Genomic DNA, 23,537 nt, shown 5'->3' on the forward strand with positions numbered 1-23,537 from the left:
GCTTCATGAGTAAATCTGAAATGAAACTGAATAAGCTGAGCTGGAATCAGTCAAAAGTGAGTTTGTGTGAAATCATCTTTGCTTCTGCTTTTAAAGTGAGTTTTTTTTTCCCAACTATCGCCATCTGGTGGCCTTCAGAGAGAATGCAGGCGTCCATGTTTTATGCTGTGTCTACAATGCATCAGTGTGGTGCTATTAGTATAAGGTGGGATGTAGATTTTATTACATTGTACCACAAACACCCACAAACTACATGCATCAATAGGCAGGTCATGTACTTACATTCATACTGTGCTACAAACCCCTCAAAGTGCTTTTAATTAACCACACATTCATAAAGCAGCTTATTCTGGGCACTGAGTGCTGTTGGCTGCTCAAAAAGAGGATGAAGGTCTCCTGTCACCAAACCTCTGCTGTCATGCGAGACAGTGGATGTTAGTTTTTAGATGTACTCACACACAAACAGTTTGGTGCAATTAAGTTGTGAAGACAAGACTTTTCTGTTCATAACTCAGCTGTCACCAGCAGAGGGAGGAGTCGAGGCAACGGCTGATCTAGAGAAATCTTCTCAGGGTAGCAAAATCAGTCATTTCTTTACACATATTACAGAATGTAACATCTGCATATGTATCATATACATGGTTAAAATACAGGAAATATACTTGCTGCCTACTTTATATAAAAAAAACTTTATTGTTTTCTTTAACACTCATAATTAAACATTTCACTTAAATAAAAAAGGTGAACTGTTTAGCTTATATGATAAATAAACATACAATACAGAAAGCTACACGACATGAGACGGTTCATTTACAAACACTAGTCTAACTTAAGTTTCACACTATGTTACACAATACTAACCCGATCTGCTTCTGTTGTTATAGACTGTACGTGGTTCCCACTGGTCTGACATTTCTCACTTTTACAGCTTTCAAACTGTGCTTTACCTTCTTTGTTATCTTTATTTTTTTAGCAAACTATTTTTTATTAACATTCTTTATTAACACAACTGATCTAAAAAAACAAAACAAAACATAAAAACCTACTGGGGAAAAGTTATTTTTTACTGTAAAAACCTCAGCTGTGTTTATTGGTGGTGGTAGGTAACGTCCGTGCTGCATTCACATCATCTAGTAGATCTTCTGAGGGTACTTCATGTAGATTTGGTAACCAGCTACACTGGATCCAGGTTTCAAGCTCAGTTCCTCTCGCACTCAACAATCCTTCTCCTATCGCACTTGGGGCTTTGTACCCAATCTCGGGTGGGGGTGATGATATGTCCCCCCTGACCTGGCGTCCTGGCTCCCCCTTGCCGTAGCATTTGTGTTGTACCTCATCAATCTCTAGCTGTGCGAGCAGTTCCTTCTGTCGAATGTTGGAACACTGAGCTACTGGTTGTTTCACCATCCATGTGGATGTTGGGTATCGAAGACCCCATAGGTCCCTCTTCCTGTCCATGTACCTCCTTCTGCTGGGGTTACTTGTGTAGTAGCGTTCCAACAACACCCTGTTTTCATCGCTTGCACACCAATGTCTTCTTGTCCAGTAGCCACTTCTCATCAGGGTGTCCTGGTTCAAATTTGTGAGATGCTTGTTTTAGTGTCACACCAGTCCATGATTTCACTTCTCTAATCATTCCTCACATGCTCCATGATGTCCTCTTATAATAAAACATCAGACTAAACCAAGTCTGCAACTCTTGAGGTCAAAAATGTCCTCCTGTGTCCAAACTATGCTCATAAAGCACGCTGTCACATGCTTTCAATTTTATATAAACCCTCCTACAAAGCATGAATGTTAACAGTAAATGTGCACGACAAACAAATAGAAGCACTCAGAAACCATCTAGATAACTTTTATGTCAAAGGTCATGGGACATAAAATCATTGTGCATCATCTTATAATAAAAACATTTAAAAAGTTTGCTGACTTTATGCAAAAAATAAGGTTTCAAATTCTCCTGCAGATTGAAAATCAAATCAACCTTATGCAAAAGTTCAATAAGGAAGATCTGTAGTTACACATCTGTCTGCTTTCCAGGTGTTGGCGCACCATCATGCAAGGCTGCTTTTCAAAATGGTGATAATGTGACAGACATCACATCTTCTTAAGATATCACACACAGAAACAGTGAAGGGCAGAAGGTTTGATCCTCTTAAAGAACTGAAATAAACTGAATAAAGAGGACGAGCTGTTAAAGGAGTCCTCTGCGGTTTCTATATTCCAGCTGTGGCCACAGCTGTTTAACCTCTGCATCCTCTATCAGCTGTCCTCCAGATGCATTTTAGCACCTGAGACATACTTCCAGCTTCCAGATATGTAAAGTACATCCTTACCAGAAGCTCGGGTCTCAGAAGGAAACTTACAGTCTGTTTGTTCTACTGTAACATTAAAGGTCAAAGGTCACATGAAAACTGTCAGGCGTTGTGAAAACTAATGCTCCACTGCTGCCATCTGCTGGTTGCTATCATGAAGTGACTGATCTTCCCATTTTCACACAGTGCATATATTTGGCGGCCACTTTATTAGGTATACCTGGCTAGTCCCATGTTGGGCCCCTTTTTGGCTTCTGAGCCGTTTTCATTCTTCATGGCACTGATTCAACAAGCTACTGGAAACATTCCTCACAGATTCTGGTCCATATTAAAATGACTGCATCACACAGCTGCTGCAGAATTTTCAATGATGTGAATCTCTTGTTAAAACCACCTGTTGGACTGAGATCTGGTGACTGTGGAGGTCATTGGAGTATTTCAGTGAACTTGTTGTCACGTTCAAGAAGTTACATTAGTTACATGGCGCTTTATCCTGCAGGAATCAGCCTCCAGCCGACACTGTGGTTATAAAGTGATGCACACAGTCAGTTAGAATACTTCAAGCAGGCTGTGGTGTTTAAACAATCCTCAGTATGGGGTCCAAAGTGTGCCATTAAAATATCCCCCACTACACCACCAGCACCCGGTTCTCCCTTCTGCAGAAGCAACAGGATCATGCTTCTGCAAAACTCCTCTGTGATCTGTGTTGTAACTCTGAACTTATCCATATGATCCTGTTTCTGATTGAATTCTCTAAAAAGTTAAATTTTCAACAGATTCTGGTTTATGTGAGTCATCTTCTTCCTTTTCGGAGCGGAATGTCAGGGATATAAAAAGGTTCTCAACTTCACTGGATCCACTTCATCATGTCTGCATGCCAATCGGTAGTGATTTGACACACACGCACAATGACTGATCAATGGTCATGAGAATTTGCACAATTATGATGAAGAAAAAGACCTCCCTGCCCATTGTTCCTTCAGTGATTCTAGTTTCAGTCATTATGCAAATGTACTGTTTATGTACTGTTTATAAGATTTGGGGAAACCTGCAGTCAGGTGAGACTGAAGAAGTCACTTGGATGAGTGACAAAACGTTTCTCCCACTGAAAACACCACGTCCAGGATGTATCGTCCAGATGAACAGAATCAACTTAATTATAGAAGTTTATTTTTATAGTACTCAAAGAGAACAGTCACAGAGCAAACATGTTGCTGCAAACACCAAAATGTCTACAAATAATTTATTACAGATTTGTAATAAGATTTTCTTCAACTTTATCTAGTAGCTGAATTTTGTTTAACTCTTTTTTATTCATGGATTTTCAACAATGATTTCCTGAATCTTTCTGTCAAACACTAGTTTAATTTCTCTACACTAGCAGAAAAGCCAAAGACTGTACAAACATGGCTTCTGCCTGACTCAAGGAATTAAGCTTAGACTTTGAATTTGAGAGGATTGTTGTGAAAAACAAAAACACACCATCATTTACCATTGTTCACGTTTTTATTCTGAAAGGCCTGGTGAAGAATTTTCTATTAAGTATGAAAGATAAATTAATTTTTTATGGCACCATCTTCTTCTTCTGCTTCTTTATTAAAGAAAGAAGAATATCTCTCCATTTGAACTTTCTGGCCCTCAGTGGTTGTATGAGATTTCATTTCATGTTCATCTCCTTTGTGAGGAGAACAAACAGAATATAAATATATAGAATTTAAATATAAATGTGAGAACCAGTTAGAGAGCAGCAGCTGGATTCCAGTTGTTGGACTGGTGGACGACTGCTGGGCTGAGCAGAGCCTCTCTGTTCTCTTTATATACAGCAAAGTGAAAGAATAAGGACATGTCAGTGAACGCATCACAGTTATAACACAACTTTCTGTTTTGGGTCACATAAATGTTGAACTTTGGACACATTTTCTGCTGCTGCATGAGCAGTACATGACAAGTATCAGATCACACAGCATCTGCAGAGACGAGCAGCGTTGTTTCTGATACGTTTTAACCACAACTTGGCTCGGAGTGAAATCTAAATACTGCTGCACTCACTCTGAACCCTGATGAAGAAAGAGGAGGAGTCCCCGGAGCAGAACCAGGAAACACTGAAGAGATTATATGTCTCAGCTGGCTGGAAACTCCTGTTCCCTTGGAAAGGCTGGAGGAGGCGGCCTGGGAGAGGGAGGTCTGGTCTGTTTTTAGGCTGCTGCCCCACTGACCCGGCTGTGGATAAGCTCACATTTTACTAGAATGAGGATGTGTGCGCACTTTTTTTCCTCTCACTTTGAACTTGAGTTTGTTTGTTTTAACTTATTTTCCTTTCTCACTTCCTGTTCATAGTAAAGGAAAAGTTCAATTCTGATTAACAGATTTTTCATCTTTGTACTAAAAGATCAACAGCTGTACCTCTGTGGTCTTTGACTGTTATCTTGTGTTAGATGATGATGTCATCCATAAGTGACGTCTCCCCTGTCTGAAACACACACAGAGGACATCGGTGCAGACAGTGCAGTCCTGTCACTGACATAACCTCACAAGTATCAACAACACAAAAATAAATCACATTAATTATAGAAGTTTATTTTTACAGTACTCACAGATTTAATTTTAATTTAATTTAATTTATTACAGATTTGTAATAAGATTTTCTTCAACTTTATTTAGTAGCTGAATTTTGTTTAACCCTTTTTTATTTATGGATTTTTACTGACTTTTACTGACCGACTTTACTGACTCAAGGAATTAAGCTTAAAGTTTAAATTTGAGAGGACTGTGGTGAAAAAACAAACAAACAAAAACAAACCATCGTTCACTGTAAAGGTCGCCAGAGTTTAAAGAACTGTATGGATTGTGTAAATCTCACAGTTAAAGCCCGTTTGCTGTGTTTCCTGGATTTCTGAGCAAAGATGAGAAACCTGCAGTCTGTCCTCTCACTTTCATTCAGGAAGAGCAGAGCAGAGCCAGGAAGAGGAGCTGAGGAAGGCAGGAAGAAGGAGCCTGGCTGAGAACAAGGACTATGTTGAGGTGTGAGCACTGCAGCTGCAGCACAACTGTGGACTCCACCCTGATGATTGTTTGAGTGAGTGAATTTTCTCTGTTTAGTTTGATATTTAAACATGTTTGAGTGATTTGTTGCCTCTGATTGGCAGCTGAAAACTATGTGAAAAATGATTGCATATTTGATAGTGGATCCTTCTTTAGCCAGGTTTGCCACACAGTTTCTTCTTATTCAGCATTTAAACAGACAGATCTGTGTCTACAGTTTGAAACAACTCACATCGAAAAAAGTTTAAATGTGGAGCAGTGCTTTCAAATGAAAAGCCTCATATTTTTACATGTTTTGCATTATTCTTATGTGTTTGATCTGGGGTCAGCCGGTACTAGAAATTGTCGATATATAAAACATATGATTGAATTGAATGTATCCTCACCTAAACCTCAGACGTTATAAACATCAATACCAACTTATATTGGTACCTGATTATTACCAATACAACGGAGGCTCAGGCATGTCTGTACATGTCCGGTGGCCTGCTGTTTCCTGTCCCTGTGCGCGTGTGTCTCTGCGCGCGTGTGTTTTCTCTCTTGCTGTATGAGCATGCGGGGTTTTGCAAGAGTAGCATGATTGCAGTTTCCATGGTGAAATCAATGTTTACTTTCATGTTTATGTTTCACGTCTTTGGGCTGAAAAACACAAGACGGACATTCCCACAGCAGCTTTCTGTCTGTGCGTGGGAGGGGGGGGGGGGGGGTGTGAAAACAAGAACTCAATATAAACTCCATTCAAAAAAGTAAAATTCAGATTTTTTTCAGGATTTTCGAAATGTTTTATGTAGTTTTAAAAATAAGTAAAGTGATTCAAAATCAAATTAGGGATCATATTTTATGTTTGCAATTAAAATTTACTTACTTCTTTTGTCTTTGCAGTTTACTTTCCTTTTATTGGTTCTGCTGAGTCATTGGACGTTCCAGTAGAAACAACGGACGGAGGAATGTGAGCTATGCAGCTCTCTGATTGGTTAGAGAGAGAGCGCGTCACCAGAGTTACTTACGCTCTAGTGTCTTGTTGCGCTGCAGAGTACAGGCTGTTGTTCCTGCACGTGGCGTGTTATTCACAGAGGTGGGACCAAGTCATTGTTTTGCAAGTCTCAAGTAAGTCTCAAGTCTTTATCCTCAAGTCTCAAGTCAAGTCTCAAGTAATGTCAGGCAAGTCAGAGTCGAGTCTCAAGTCACTGGTGTAAAAGTCCGAGTCAAGTCACAAGTCTGAAACTTTGAATTTCAAGTCCTTTCGAGTCTTTAAAAAAAACAAACGAAAAAATAATGTTGCAGTTATATGCTAAATGTAAATATTAGACCATGTAATTTTAAAATCTGTGTTTTTCTCAACACATACAAAATAGTGAACTTAGAAAATATACACAAATTGTGAAATTGCACCTCTTTAAAATGCAGCTCAATTAAACTTAGCTCCAAGAATAATTTTCACCGACAGTTCTGAGATACGCTGCATGTTATTCTTGGATGCGGTTGTAGGACCAGCTTTAAAATCGCATGACAAAAATATCATACACATTAAAAAAAACTGTATCACCAACGTAGCCTGGAAAACATTTGCTAGTTGGATGAAGTCAGCTATCTCATCCTAGCATATTTATATGCATATTTATAATTATACGGTTCTTGGAGTGAGTGCATACACTCATGAAGTTTAGTAACTTCCGGTCACTGCAACAAGCCCAGGTACAGTTTACCGACGGATGGGTGCAGGACCTTGAAATGCACCGTGTAGAACGAAAGACCATCGTACGTATCATAAGTTTACCAGTCTCACAAATCGTCTTCATAAATACACATTCGTTAACCGTTTATTAATAGGACCTTTGAGCTCAACGGTAATTAATTAGTAGTAGAAATAATTTCTGGTACCCATCACAGAAATGTAGCAGTGACAATAATATTGTATGCTGTAATCATACTGGGCAATTAGTGATACAAAAAACCTGTTTTATCCTGTGAATAAAAGTATATGTTTTTGTCAATGTACCATAATAACAGAAGCGAAACGCAATATTGTGTCAGGACAATTCACTATTTATGCACAATAAATAAAGGAGCATAGCGCGACAATTTCTGTTCAGCGCCAGACTTGCTTGTAACCTATATCACCAATTATGTTAAGAAAAATGACGCATTAACTACAACAGCAGACTGACCTTTGTGTAAATGCTTGGAGCAGACTAACCTGTGAGCTGGAGTGTTCTAGGACGTTATATTTGATCTTTGAATGGCTGCCATCCGTCGCGTCTTTGTTACTTCGGAAACATGGCTCGAACAATTTCTCTTCCACGACGTAATCCGATAACAACCGATCTCTTTACCCGTCGGCTTTCCGTGGCTGTCATGCGACCGGCTATTGCAGTTAATAATACAACGGCTTCTTGACATTTTTGTGTTTCTTTTTATCGCTGTGTGACTGATTTTAATTGAAAGCCTGCGTGCGCTAGTACCGCTTGCCACGAGTTCCCAGAATCCTTTGCGGTTCTACCCGTGAATGACGTCACATTTTCAATCTCCATATAATATGCGTGTTAAATTTTATATTTGGGGTAAAATATCAAGTCTTTTCAAGTAAACCGGTTCAAGTCCAATTCAAGTCCCAAGTCATTGGTGTAAAAGTCCAAGTCAAGTCACAAGTCTTAGAACATTTTTTCAAGTCAAGTCTAAAGTCATAAAATTAATGACTCGAGTCTGACTCGAGTCCAAGTCATGTGACTCGAGTCCACACCTCTGGTTATTCACACTTGTAAAATCTCCAGCTGTGACATATGAAGAATAAGAAGTGACAGTAGAGCGACACAGAGTCTTTATCCTCACAGTGCAGCGGTGGATTCAGCCTGTTTAAGGTAACTAACAATGCTAATGCTGTCAGACAGCACTGAGCTGTTACATTCATACACAGTGTCTTTAAAATAGTGATTAAAACGCTGCCTGTAAACAAAGTGTCATCAGACAGGATGTCATCACTAAACTTTCAAACACATCAGATTAAAATGAGCTGACAGCAAATCGTTCCTTGTATTACTGCACAAGGAAAAGACTGGAGATGACAATAATGATTTAATGGATTTTGTTTTCATTACACGTGTGCACACTTTCAATCTGAATGACGACATAAATGGTGATAGTAGTGTGTGTGTGTGTGTGTGTGTGTGTGTGTGTGTTAAGAAGCCATTTGTGTCTGTGTGCTAACAACTATGTGCTAACCAGATTATTTCCCATTTAAAGAAACAAACAAAAGAACAACATGCATTAAATTATTCCATTGTAAGAATCTGATCCATAGTTCTCACTTTGCAAAGGCAGTCTGATTACAGCACTAATTGACATGTTATAATACGTCTTTTTACAATCTCCACCTGATCACCATCCAGCAGGAGGAGCAGTGAGTCCTGAGGCTGTGCTACCAACCAGGATTTCATCTGATCCAGGTAACTTCAGGGTCTCTGTACTGCTGGGGTAAATCACCACGGTAACTTAATCAGATTAGAGATCAACAATACTGTAGTTTAGCTTTTTCTCTCACGCTGCTGATTTTATATAAAATACACAACATATATTTTAACTTTACTTACTCAGTAAACCCTGGTAAACTTAACAAACTGAGCTTTGTGTGACTGCTTATTCTGAACAACAGTGTTGGGGTAAGATACTCTGGGTGTGCTGAACTCACTACAGACTTTACCTCAGATGTGTAACTTCTGACTCATAAACGCGTGTTTCAATCTACACTGTGTATCAAAATCCAAAGCAATTTGACCACAAGCAAAAACCATTTTACTAATGTCTACGTAATTTACACACAATTTACTTTCAGTTTCACAAGTCTGATAATTTTCTTGCTTCCTGTGAGAACAGATGTCTAAAAATATGTGACTCTATTTTTAACTGATGTGCAGAACCTTAAATGTGTGATGAAATCACCTGAGACACAGAGATGCCCACATTTCTGCTACTGTTAGCACTTTGTGCTCTCATCTAACATGTGATATCCTGTCATATCAGGTAATTCCTTCACACATTTGCTGAACATAAACATTTTGGAGGGTAAATAATCACTATTCACTGTTGGACGTACACATTTGTAAATCTTAGTTTATGTTTGTGGATCATATCAGAAGCTTTGGTAAAACAAACATCTTGTGTATTTTCAGTTGACTCAGCTTCTCTTTTAAACTATGTAACACTCATGAATTTGGGATCTGCAGGACAACCTGAGATGGATACTTGCAAATCTGTGATATTCTGCTGGATTCTGCTCGTCTGCTTTTCCCCGGCTGCATATACAGGTGAGACCAGCAGGTATCACTGTGTCTACTGCTGGGAACTGAATTGCTTTCATTGTCACTTTATATATATATATACAATTTAAATTATTACATTCAAAATAATTATAAAGCTCATTCACACCACGTTCACATGTATCAGCAGCACATTTGGTCTGCTGATAGGAGGGACAGAGGGAAGTACTGAATAGTTGTTGCTGAGCAGTGATGTTTCATGGGATGATGACACAGCAGACTTTTCCCATAGTTACTCACACACATATTATGTGAAAATTGTAAAGAATGACCAAAAGGTAACAAAAATAGTGCCAATAATCTTGATGATGATAGAAATAAGAGACAGGTTTGTATAATAATTCAGAGGCTGTCCACCTTCATAGTAATCAGATAACGAGTTTAACCATTTAAAGTGATCAGTGTTTGCCGTCCTGTAGCTGTGAGCTCATCTCCTGGTAAAGATGACAAAGATGATGCTCAGTGTGGTGAAAGCTTTCATCAGAGCTCTGATCTTTGATCTTCGCTGATCCTGGTTTCTTCTGTGTGTAACCTGAACGAGGGACAAGTGCTGCCAACACAGCATTAATGTGTGCTGTTTAAGTTGGTATTGTTTATGACAGCATTTTATAATGACTGTAAGTGCATTTATCATTTTCCACACACTCCCAGCTCCAGCAGACTCCAGCAGACTGTGAACACTAGTTGTTGATATAGATATAGATATATAGATATATATATAGATATAGATATAGATATATAGATATAAATTTGTTATTCCCAGAAGTTTGCAGCTCTAATGTGGATAAAATTCCTCTCAGGTGAAAATAGTGGACACATATTAGCATTAAGGGCGTGTCTTACATGTAATTAATCAGTTTGTATACAGGGAGTGCAGAATTATTAGGCAAGTTGTATACACTCAAAAGCCTGCCATCCATGGATTCTGTCAGTGTTTTGATCTGTTCACCATCAACATTGCGTGCAGCAGCAACCACAGCCTCCCAGACACTGTTCAGAGAGGTGTACTGTTTTCCCTCCTTGTAAATCTCACATTTGATGATGGACCACAGGTTCTCAATGGGGTTCAGATCAGGTGAACAAGGAGGCCATGTCATTAGTTTTTCTTCTTTTATACCCTTTCTTGCCAGCCACGCTGTGGAGTACTTGGACGCGTGTGATGGAGCATTGTCCTGCATGAAAATCATGTTTTTCTTGAAGGATGCAGACTTCTTCCTGTACCACTGCTTGAAGAAGGTGTCTTCCAGAAACTGGCAGTAGGACTGGGAGTTGAGCTTGACTCCATCCTCAACCCGAAAAGGCCCCACAAGCTCATCTTTGATGATACCAGCCCAAACCAGTGCTCCACCTCCACCTTGCTGGTGTCTGAGTCGGACTGGAGCTCTCTGCCCTTTACCAATCCAGCCACGGGCCCATCCATCTGGCCCATCAAGACTCACTCTCATGTCATCAGTCCATAAAACCTTAGAAAAACCAGTCTTGAGATATTTTTTGGCCCAATCTTGACGTTTCAGCTTGTGTGTCTTGTTCAGTGGTGGTCGTCTTTCAGCCTTTCTTACCTTGGCCATGTCTCTGAGTATTGCACACCTTGTGCTTTTGGGCACTCCAGTGATGTTGCAGCTCTGAAATATGGCCAAACTGGTGGCAAGTGGCATCTTGGCAGCTGCACGCTTGACTTTTCTCAGTTCATGGGCAGTTATTTTGCGCCTTGGTTTTTCCACACGCTTCTTGCGACCCTGTTGACTATTTTGAATGAAACGCTTGATTGTTCGATGATCACGCTTCAGAAGCTTTGCAATTTTGAGACTGCTGCATCCCTCTGCAAGATATCTCACTATTTTTGACTTTTCTGAGCCTGTCAAGTCCTTCTTTTGACCCATTTTGCCAAAGGAAAGGAAGTTGCCTAATAATTATGCACACCTGATATAGGGTGTTGATGTCATTAGACCACACCCCTTCTCATTACAGAGATGCACATCACCTAATATGCTTAATTGGTAGTAGGCTTTCGAGCCTATACAGCTTGGAGTAAGACAACATGCATGAAGAGGATGATGTGGACAAAATACTCATTTGCAGTGAGGGAACTGTGGCTCAGGTTTGAGGTTCAACCATCATCAACCAGAGCACAGTGGTCTCTGATCATCTTTTTGATTGGCTGCTGTACCAGTCAACAGTTTAAACTTTGACCTTTAACCTCTCTGCTGTGTTGTTTCCTCTTTCAGACCAGAAAACGATCACAGCTGAGTCTCGACAGAATGTCACTCTGACATGTCGAGCTCCAAACAACAACATCATTGTTGTTGTAGAGTGGAGCAGAGCTGACCTGAAGGAAGAATATGTCCTCTTGTACCGAGATGAACAGTTTGATCCAGAAGAGCAGCATCCATCTTTTAAGAACCGGGTGGATCTGCAGGACAGACAGATGAAGGATGGAGACGTGTCTCTGATTCTGAAGAATGTGATGACTGCTGATAATGGAACATATGAGTGTCGTGTCTTCATGAGAGGAGCAAACCGCAGGAAGAGAGCTCATCTGAAGACTGAGCCCATCACCACCATCAGCTTAAATGTTTCTCCAGGTGAGTGGTGAAAAGAGGTGAAGCTGCTTCCTGGTTGTTGATGTTTGTTTCTAAAGATGTTGTTGATGAGACTTTGTAGAAAGCAGCTGGTCTGAGTGATGTGATCAGAGTGCAGTAGATAATGTCTGACAGCAGTTTGAAGAGGAAATGGATTCTGTTCTGTTCTTCACTCATCACCTACCTGACAGCTGACACCTCACACCTGTTTCTCACCTGCAGGTCAGACAGGAGGACTCACAGAGGATGGAGGGAAGGAGGATGGAGGGAAGGAGGATGGAGTTGGTAGGAATCATCATGGTGGACCGGTAGTTTTTGGTTTGCTACTTGCTGTGATCATTGTTGTGGTTGCTGTTGTGATCTTTAAACAGTAGAAGAAGGCTCTTCCTCTTCATGATGAAGAAGTAAAGCAAAGAAGGAGATGATCTGAAAGCACCATGAGAGGAGAGAGAGCGAACACATTAAAAACAATATAAAAAAGATAGATAGATAGATAGATAGATAGATAGATAGATAGATAGATAGATAGATAGATAGATAGATAGATAGATAGATAGATAGATAGATGAGGTTCCTTCATGAGGAGAACAAACAGAATATAAACCAGTGTGTTTACAGTGAATGTGTCAGGTCTGAGCTGCTGTGTGGACCAGTTAGAGAGCAGCAGCTGGATTCCAGTGGTTGGACTGGTGGACGACTTCAGTGAGGAGTAGATGACATTTGGCTCTGGTAGAAACTCTGCACACACAAACACAGCAGCTGTCCTTCCCATTTCTTTCACTTTTTTTTCTTATTTTCACTCTGAAAGATGAAAAATAGGAAAGTTAAACAACAAGTGGACAGACTTTAGTTTGTATTTTGATTCAGGGACGGGGGTGAGGAAGAGCAGCAAGCAGGACTCTGACTGACTTGTTTGACTGAAAGTGAATTTGTTTAATTTAATATCAGAACATGTTTGAGTTACATTTCATTACATCAGGTAACAGCTCCACACCGTCTGATAAGTTTAGGTTACTCGTACTCAGTGTTGGGTAAGTTACTTTAAAATAGTAACTTAGTTACATTACTAGTTACTTCTCTCAAAAGTAACTCAGTTACTTCAAGTTACTCGGTACTTTCAAAGTAACTAGTTACTAGGGAAAGTAACTTTGGTTTTACTCAGAATTCTCTTGTTAATGTGTTGCTTCCATAACTTTGCCAGTCTTCTAGCTTGTTTACTTGCCACAGGTGCACTGTGCCACCTACCAATAGAAAGGAAAAGATAATGTGCACATTTCCACGAGAGAAATCCCACGCCTGGACCGTCATTGACTGCTGCCATGATTCTAGCCTACGTCACAGTGTCATGTGCGCCTTTTACATCCAACACAAAAACTGCAGTCGTGGTGCTTTCGATTGTACTCAGAACTCGGAAATTCTGCCTTCTGAATAGGAAGATGTAGGTAACACCAGACTGCACATGAGCTGCATACAGGGCTGGACTGGGACAGAAAATTGGCCCGGACATTTTGACTAGAGACCGGCCCACCATTATAGGAAAAATCATAAAGCCTTTGAATGAAAACAAACGCTGTTGTGACAGTGATGTACACTGTTTTGATGGTATATATGCATCAATCTATCAATCGTTTGTTGTAAGATTCAGATAATTATTTTTTAAAAGCTAGACATTTTAAATGAGAATAAGATAGAAAAGTATTTCTTTGTGCCCCCCTTTCCCTGTTAATGCCCTACCTGCCCCCCTGGCAACACTTTGCTAGATCCGCACCTGCACAGTTACCAGCTGTCAGCTACCTAAAAAAGGATCCTGGTGTTATTTGTCTCTCAGAAACAGTTCATAACTTCCCTTCAACTCATTCATGTCACCTAAAAGGTAAACCTGTTTCTCCATCACAGCACTGATGATTCAGTGTTGGGGGAAAACTCTGTAAAAAACCCAGGAGAAATAAAGACACAATGAGACAAGGTTTCTTTTTATGCTTTAACGTGCGCACGGGTGAGCTGCTGAGAACAACTCACACCCTGCACAGTGGCTTGGCATTTTTTATAGGCACAGAGCACAGAGACAGTGAGAACAGGATAAGAAAATAATAAACAGAAAAAGTAAAACAACTCCATATATGGTTCTAGTCTAGTCAGCAGAGAGCTAGGAGAAAGATAAAACAATCTGAAACAATATGTCCTTGCTGGGAAAATCTGAAAGACACTTCTAAACTACTTATCTTAAACACAGCTTGTACATTTAAAAGAAGGTAAAGTTACATAGAATCATTTTTCCTCTAACATTCAGTAAGGACATCTCCTGGTTTCATCTTCATGTTTCCCTCTCACCAGATAACCAAACCGACATCATGACCAGCAGCTTTACAGCTGTGGCTCCAGCAAACATCAGCTGATACTAGAAATTAATATTAAATAAATTCTAACAACAGCTGATCAAGCTTAAACGTGCTGCTGTTGTTTAGTGCGACATCCGCTGGTTTCCTCTTTCGGCGCAAAGTGGGCGATAAACAAACAAGAGAGAAAAGCCGATCAGCTGATCATTGATCAGTTTTCATGATTGAAGTAGAAACAGGAGAGGGAGGGGGAGAGAATGAGAGGAGAAGAGGCAGCTGTGCAGCAAAGACACAGAATAACTCCAGCTTTGTGCCTTTTTCATTGTAGCTGAATTACGGGACAAACTCTTCCTTTTCACCTCAATAAGAAACGCGTAATATTTTCTCTGAATACCAGACGGGACGGTTGGCAACTCTAATAACTTATGAACAAAATAAAGTTCAACATCATTAACTTCATAGCACCCACCCAGCTGTATAGAAACTCCGTCATGCTAGCTAGCACGCAGTACGGAAAAAGTCAGAATAACGAAAATAAACTCCACCTAAACTTGGTTCATATCTGACCCAGAGAGACTGCAGGTCATAACTTCTTACCTGAAGTTCAGTTCACACGTGGACCGGCGGCCGCCTCGGGTCTCTTTTCCTTCTGCGTCCCTTTTCCTTCATCCACCTGCTGGCCTCCACCACTTGCTAATGTTACTGAATCTGTGGAAGCTCCGCGATGCCACCACACGAAGTAACGAGTAACGACCCTATCTAAATCCCAGTAACGACTAACGCGTTCCTGATTTTGGCATAATAACTAGTTACCGTGCTCGTTACCACAATAATAACGTAGTTACTGTAACGCGTTACTTAATAACGCGTTAGTCCCAACACTGCTCGTGCTAGAGACCATATCAGAATCAGAATCGTGTTTATTGGCCAAGTATATGTGCAGACACATACAGGGAATTTGGTTCCGGTAGATGGTGGCTCTCAAGCACAGCAATGTAAATCTCACACACACAAGTGTCTATATATACACATTACACATACATACACAAAGCTATGTAAACCAACTATAAATAACGAATCTAAACTTATATACATAAAATACAGAAATGAATGAGGTGGAATGAATACTACAAAATGTACATAAGGTGCAGTTGCAGTCTGGCAGTGGGAGCAGTGTGACAGGTCAACTGTTAAGAAGGGAGATGGCGAGGGGAAAGAAACTGTTCCTGTTTCGGGTGGTCCTGGTCTGCATATCATCCCAATTCTTCAACAGCTGGTTGACCATAGAAGCCAGGATAAACTTTAAAATGTTAGAATGTTAAAAAATCTTTTACGTTTCTTTTTCCATTTTAGGGTTTTGTTTCTCTTTATTGTAATTTACTATTCATTTATTTCCTTTTTTGCACCATTTGTTTTTTCACTTTTTATTATATTTAATCTGTCCTTATTACCGTTGTTATGTTATTTATCATTTCTTTTTCATCTCCTGTGTTTCTGTATGCTAAGTGAGTGCTGATCTCTGGGTGTGGGAGTGGGGATGGAGGGGTGATGAGAGGGCGTAGTGAAGGTGATGTATGTGTATTGTTTTCTGCTTCTAATGTGTACATCATTTTGAGTGTCTTCTTTACTGTATGAGAAGTACTATGTAAATAAAGTTTTAAGTGATATACTAAGACTTGAGGCATTTATACACCAAGTACATTGCAAAAAAGTCACAAAACACAATTTTTAAACTTGCCCTGTAACGAATATACATGACAAACATGTTGTTTTGTGTAAAAATTTATGGTGAATTCAAACCCAAGACCTTGTTGCTGTGAGGCACCAGTGCCACCAACCAGTGGTGATAACAAAACCTGGAAACCAGCACGTGTTCCCTCAGTCATGCAGAGCAAATGTTTTACATTCAGCCTGATCAGCACTGTTGACTCCTACATATTTCTTGCTGCTTTTTTGCCAGTTTTTGAATTTATCAGTGAGAGAATAACAATCATCTCCTCAGTGTAAAGAATATATTTTATTAATAATTTTAATACTAATCATAACCATTGCGAGGAAGTGTTCTGATAGCACAGTCACTGCTGTGAGGTAAAATGTGTTGGTTATGTACAGCCGGTAAAATAAGCATTAAACGTGTTACAAATTTTCTAAGTAAATATATTTATAAAAGTTCTTCTGACTTTTCACCAGATGTCAGTAACAACCCATCCAGTCCATACATACATTTTTCTTGGCCCACGTTTGGCTGTGATATAGACACAGTGTGGATTGTTCAATGATTTTATGACTGATGGATGAGAAACTTATTTCTATTTAAAGCTGTACTGTACATATTTGTACATGTTTCTGTAATTAATTACTTTTGAAAATCAGTAATCAATAAAGTAACTGGATTATTTTTTGGGGGAAGTAATCAGTAATTAGTCACTGATTACTTCTGTAGTGCTCACACCTGAACATAGTCCTTGCAGGAAGAAGGAGCCTGGTGTTGTTAGACTAAAAACGTTTTTACACCCCTCCAATAGCCAAACCCATCTGTTCTCTGACTGGATTGTTAAATTTGTGATTGACATGACATTGACCAATCAGATGAAAGGAAGAAAAATAGGGTCAAAATTCGTACTTGTACACTACCTGAAACTTGAGTGCAGTTTTACACGAATCTTTTTTTACGCACACACAAATTCTTTTTACACATACAAAACTGATTTACAAGTACAAATTATTTATGACCACAATTTGAGCCCATAATTACTGTCAGATTTTGATGCTTTCATAGATTTTTAGTCACTGTCTGATTACATCTCTGAGGTTGGTGGCACTCATAGCATCATGTTCTGTGGGAGAAGAGTCACATGACCCATGAACTTCATACAAACTAACCTGTGTAGTGTCTTCAGATGTCCACTAGATGGAATCAGTCCTCAGAATACAGAAACAAAACCACTGCACTGCAGCTGCAGCTGCACAAGGACAATAAAAACTAATCCTGAGATCCAGGATGGAAAACAGAAGCTGCTCTCTCACGCCACCGTTCCTCCACTCGCCCCAGCCGGTCTAGACACTAAACCTCTTTATCTTGGACAACATCCTCCTCTCTGACACCACCTTAAGAGAGTCCATCTCCATCCCCACAACATTACTGTCCTTGCGGATCAGTTTATTGAGTCTTTTGGCATCAGCAACCCTCAATCTCCTCCCCCAGGATGCAACAGCGTAGAGGATCGCACTGGCCACAACAGACTCGTAGAAAATCCTGAGCATTGTCCGGCAGAGTCGCCTCAAAAGATAGAGGCGACTCTGGCCCTTCCTGTAAAGTGCTGTGGTGTTTTTAGCCCAGTCCAGTTTATTGTCAATGTATACTCGAGGTATTTATAGTCCTCCACAATGTCAACATTGAGCGCCTGGATTGAAACAGGGGTCAAGTGTTGAATTATATTCAAAGATCAGTAAATCTGCTGTAGACATAAAACCAGTTAAACTGTTATTTTAGTTTAATATTTTTGAATTATTTTGTTTAGATTTGACCTTTTACTGTATTTTTCATCACTTTCCAGACTGGATTTTCTTGTTTTAGTTTAGTTTTTAATGGTGTCAGTGTTTTACTCTTTTTAATAGTTAGGATATTAGGATGTTGAAAATCTGTACGTATATTCCAATGAAAAGGGAACTTTTTGAAAGCACTGACTTACAGTGTAGTGGACAGAAAACACGTCCATCTAAAAGTCTGATAGTGTATTGTCACTACCCTCCTGGGCGGTCAGGGCACACAAACACCTAATGTTGTGAATGTGGAGTCACAGAAAGATCCCACCCAGCCTCCGTCAGCGTCTAGCTGGACAGTTAGACCTGCACTGTTGCTGTGTTACTCCGCCTCCATTGTTAAAATGGCCAATCTCGAAGCTTCCGTTTTTATCAAAATTTTTTGAGAAAGCCGTCTTTCTCCAAATACAGGCTTGCTTAATTGCAAATAATATCACTGACAAATACCAGTCTGGCTTTAAGCCACACCATAGCACTGAAACGGCCCTGCTAAGAGTCTATAATGATCTTCTTGTATTTGCTGACTCTGGTCGCCCTGCCGTTTTAGTTTTATTAGATCTGCCTTCAGCCTTTGACATGGTTGATCATAATATACTCTTGAGGAGACTAGAGCATGTTGTAGGCATCAAGGGTTCTGCCCTTAACTGGTTTAACTCTTACCTCACAGATAGATCCTTCTCTGTTGTGATAGGAGGATACTCTTCCTCTGTTGCCCCTCTCTGTTGTGGTGTGCCCCAGGGGTCTGTATTGGGCCCTCTATTATTCTCTTTGTATATGCTACCCTTGGGCTCCATATTTGAAAAATACAATATTTCTTATCACTTTTACGCTGATGACATTCAAATCTATTGTCAACTGACTGATGACTTGGCAGCATCACTGAACTCCCTGTACGATTGTCTGAGAGAGGTTAAAGATTGGCTGTCAGAAAATTTTCTCGTTTTAAATTTAAACGAAACTGAAGTTATGGTGTTCGACAGCCATATTCCTCGAGACCAGCTTGTTGCCCTGCTGGGGCCCCTAGCTAACTCTCTCTCCGATTCTATGCGTAACCTGGGTGTCTATTTGAATAGCTCCTTTAAGCTCGATAAACAAGTATCATCTGTAGTTAAATCTAGTTTTTTTCAACTGCGCCAGATTTCTAAAGCTAAGCATTATATACCACACAGGGACCTGGAAAAACGTATCCATGCTTTTGTGACCTCCAGGTTAGATTATTGTAATTCTCTCTACTGTGATCTCCAAGCCTTCTCTCTTCGAAGGCTGCAACTCGTTCAGAATGCTGCGGCTCGCCTTCTTACTGGCACTAGAAAATTTGACCCTATTACTCCGGCTCTTGTTGATCTACACTGGTTACCAATCAAATATCGCATTGAGTTTAAAATCTTGCTACTCACTTTTAAAATCCTGAATAACATTGCGCCCAGCTACCTCACTGACCTCCTCAATTTGTACACTCCTTGTCGTGCATTAAGATCATCAGGTCAGTTACTAAGTTTAGACTGAAGACCAGAGGCGATCGTGCCTTTGCTTCAGCTGCACCCAACCTTTGGAATAGCCTCCCTGCTTCTATTCGAGCCTCGGACTCTATCCAGTCCTTTAAATCAAGATTAAAAGCATATCTATTTGACTTGGCTTTCCCGACCAGTTAATACCCTTTTAAATCTTTTAATTTCTAAACTTTTAAATCTTTTATTAGATTTTATTAAATGTATTATTTTTATCAATTTTACTGCTGTTTTTGTCCTCGTAGCATATTTTGTATTTATCTAACTCTCCTGGTCTTTTAGTGCCTCTATCCTGTCTGTGCTTGTGCCCGATTTGTACCCTGTTTTTGACTTATGTTGACTCTCCATATTACTGTGAAGCACTTTGGTGTGCCTTCGGGTTTTTAAATGTGCTATATAAATAAAATTGTATTGTATTGTATTGTATTAAAATGAGTTGGCTGCAACTTTGCTCACAAAGCACTGCGTCAACAGAAGGTTGGTGTTTTTGAAGTGTTTTAAGCTGTAACCTACAGCTGAATTAGGTGAACTGAACTTTTAAGGGTCACTTCACTCAAAATAAAAATCTGGATTTCCTTAGAAATTTCCACTCCCCCAGTCAGGAGGGACTACATTAAAAGTGTGCATTAGAATGAGTGATACGACACACTGACAGGATATAAGGTGAGTATTCAAATCACAGACACAAGTATGACAGTGAAACAGAAGCTTTATTCAGGGCAGACACATTTCATTGGTTCTCAGATTGCTGTATGATGTCTTTCAGTTTGGCAGATAAACACAAACTTTATCTTAATTTCATTCATGTGAGTTTAACACACAGATTTGGACTCTGAGAAATGCTTCACTGTTGTTCAGAGGTTCACACATCATCAGCTGCTGCTCAAAGAAACATGAACAGCAGAAAATCTCATGAAGTGAACATGAGCTCGGACACTGACTTTGGTTGTTTGAAGGGAACAATGTTCAGAGGAGGTTCAAACCAATCAGAGCCTACTCTGGTGTTTTTCTAACCGCCTGTGTTTACATGAAATCAGCTTTAGTCTTAGTGACGGTGAGCACATCAGCCACAAACATGTGATCCAAACAGATTGAGGCACTGAGAATGGAGCAGTGGATTAAAGTGTTAGTCGCATTCAGAAATGTGGTTTTGGTTTCTTAGATACTTTGAGTCTGAGGAAAAAGATGATTTACCGAATGTTTCAGTGTCATTTTAGAGAAGAAGCTCATGTCACTTCATGAAGTCTGTTCTGCTGTTTCAGTTCTTGTTTCGCCTCCTCTTGCCTGTCACTGTTGATTTATTTTTCTGTGTCCCTGCTTCTTTCTCTAATTCTATGGCATAATCATTTATGTCATTCTCACAGTGAAGCCCATAGTATGGATAATTACACCGGCAAATTCCAAGGAACATGTCTTTCATTTTCACACATTTTCCTCTGCCTTTTCTTTGCCCACAGTCCTGCTTGGCACATGGATCTTTTCCCATCATTTCTTCGTCACTTTTGATCAGAACAACAAACTTTCCATGCTTGACCCCTGGAGATTTCTCACACTCCCCTGTGTAAATGTAAGGAGTCTGATCTGAAGGGTTTTCAGGAGCAGCACTGACTTCATCTTCATCATCAGCTTGGTCTTTAACGTTAGCTTTACGGTTACCTTCCTTTTTCTTGATGCTTTGGTGAGCTTTTTTAATATAGGCGTGGACTGCTGTGTAAGTCTGAGACATTGGAATTCCAGCCACCTTTTCCCCACATGTGCGGAGTGTCTCTTCCACCTTGTAACACAAAACTTTCTTTTTAATACACTTCTCAATGGCTGTGCTGACCTCCTGTACTTTGCTTTGAGTCCCTTTCACCTGTCTGGATACGGCCACAGTAATGCGCTCTGTTGACACATCCTGGAATCCTGTCAGCACGTGTTTGTTCAGGGTTTTAATTGTTTTATGTCTGGATTTTTTGGTTATAAATCCAACAACCATCCAGTCATACCTGTCATATGTCTTCTGCAGAAAATCCCAGACTTCCTGTGCCAAATCATCACGCTTTTTAGATTTATCAATAAGTGGTTTCACGTCCTGTTTAACATAAGTCATACTGCTATCAATGCATTGTTTTTGGATTTCAAACATTGCTGTCATTGCTTCATATACATTCTTCTTCATCTCATCATTTCTCGCTTCAGACTGTATGTTCTTCAGTCTGTAGTAGAATTGATTCATCATGTTGCCCTTGAAGATAAGTGTAAGAATGAGATAAGTATATTCTATGATTTCCTTCTCGTGACATTTAACATATTCAGCCAGTTCATCCCCGAGGTTATTAACGAAGCTCTTTCCTGTTTTTTTCAGCAACTCTCCCATTTCCCGAGGAGCTTTCTCATATTTTGAGTAGGCTTCTATAAAGCTTTTTTCATGTCTTTTCCTTTCATCCTGATCTTTAGCCCCAGCGAGACTGCCCAGCAGTGTTTTGTATTCAGTCCAGGCAGTCCTAATTTTCATCTCTGGCTTAGAATAAGTTGCAGCTGCCCAGATGTTCCACTTTAGTTCCCGATGATGCTTCTCAAGCTTAAGATCGATTTTTTCAAATTCTTCCTTGATATCTTTCAGTAATGATTTGTCATTAACATGTTCATCTATCAGTATCGCTATTGTCATTAGTAAGGAAAATACAGCACCTACCACTGGCACAACACTAGCCACAGACGCAGCAGATTTAAGAATATCATGACTAGTGTTTTTTAACGCATTCCCAATGCCTGTGATTAATGTTAGACAAAGTACACCAATATTTTTGAGGTTCTCCTTATTTTTTAGTGCACTTTTAAGTTTTTCTTTGCCTTGTTTTAGTTTCTCCAGAAGGGGTTTCTTGTGTTTGCTTTGGTCAGCAGACGGAGACGTGGTCACACTGGAGATGATGAAAAAGGCTGACATCATCAGCAGGAGCAGGGGACCAACAGATGCCATGTCTGAAAATACACAAGACCAAAACATCATACTTTTTAAATGTAGTCTTTTTTTTTTAAACTCAATTTTTATTATAATTTACAACATTGCAACTTGTACTTGTCAATGTTCACAAGTAGGACAGTTACAGGAACCGCAATGCAGAAATGTAAAATAAGAACTGCAATTAAGAAGCACAAAACAAAACTGGAAAGCAAAACAAAACCCAAGCAAACAAACAGACAGACAACAGCAAAAACAAAAAGAAAAGAAAAACAAAAACTTTATGTAATATTAAATAACATGTGACAAATCTAGCCATAAATGAACAAAACGAAACAGACCTATGCTAAATTATTGAAACAGTAAAGCATGTACGGGTCGCCAACGCTCAGTAAACAACTCTCTTTGAATCCGCAGAGCGTATGTTATTTCCTCCATCTGGTAAATTTCTCTTACTTTATCAAGCCACATATTATATGAAGGTGGGTCAAGATTCAGCCATTTAATAGTAATACACTTTAGTGCTGCTGTAAGCAAGATTCTTAAGAGATACTTTTTATCATTTCCCGCAAAACCATTAGGTAATACTCCTAAAATGGCTAGCTGTTGGTCTTTTGTTAATGGTTGTTGGAAAACTGTACTGAGAACTTTAAATATGTCATTCCAGAATGAGCAGAGTTTTGGGCATGACCAGAATATATGTGAATGGGTTCCTAAATAAGTACCACAATTTCGCCAGCAGGTGTCAGGATTTGTAGGCTTCATTTTGGCCATTATCTCTGGGGTTCTAAAATATCGCATGACCACCTTCCATTTAAATTCTCTCCACAGCCCAGAATTAGTCACAAGATGGGCTTCGCTGAACACCTCTTCCCAGGTGTCGTCTGAGATTTGAGTGCCAGTCTCAGCTTCCCGCCTTGCCTTAATATCCAAAGTTGCATTTGTATTGAAACTCAT

At 39.7% G+C, this 23,537-nt stretch overlaps 1 protein-coding gene across 1 annotated transcript; it reads right to left on the reverse strand.

Annotated features, from left to right (window-relative positions):
- Nucleotides 1-20,894: 20,894 nt before the first annotated feature.
- Nucleotides 20,895-22,831, reverse strand: LOC146578794 (uncharacterized). Its single transcript, XM_085267846.1, has one exon. It carries the CDS (start codon nt 22,596-22,598, stop codon nt 20,895-20,897), a length of 1,704 nt encoding a protein of 567 aa, XP_085123972.1. The 5' UTR covers nt 22,599-22,831.
- Between the last annotated feature and the right edge of the window lie 706 nt (nt 22,832-23,537).

This window comes from Mchenga conophoros, linkage group LG3 (assembly GCF_057382185.1).
Source record: "Mchenga conophoros isolate Kocher_MC1m ecotype Shallow Benthic linkage group LG3, M_conophoros_male_GT1.1, whole genome shotgun sequence".
Taxonomy (NCBI): Eukaryota; Metazoa; Chordata; class Actinopteri; order Cichliformes; family Cichlidae; genus Mchenga; species Mchenga conophoros.

Excerpts from the sequence above, each read along its gene's own strand:
- LOC146578794 (XM_085267846.1), bottom strand. The coding sequence starts at position 22,598 with ATGGCATCTGTTGGTCCCCTGCTCCTGCTGATGATGTCAGCCTTTTTC.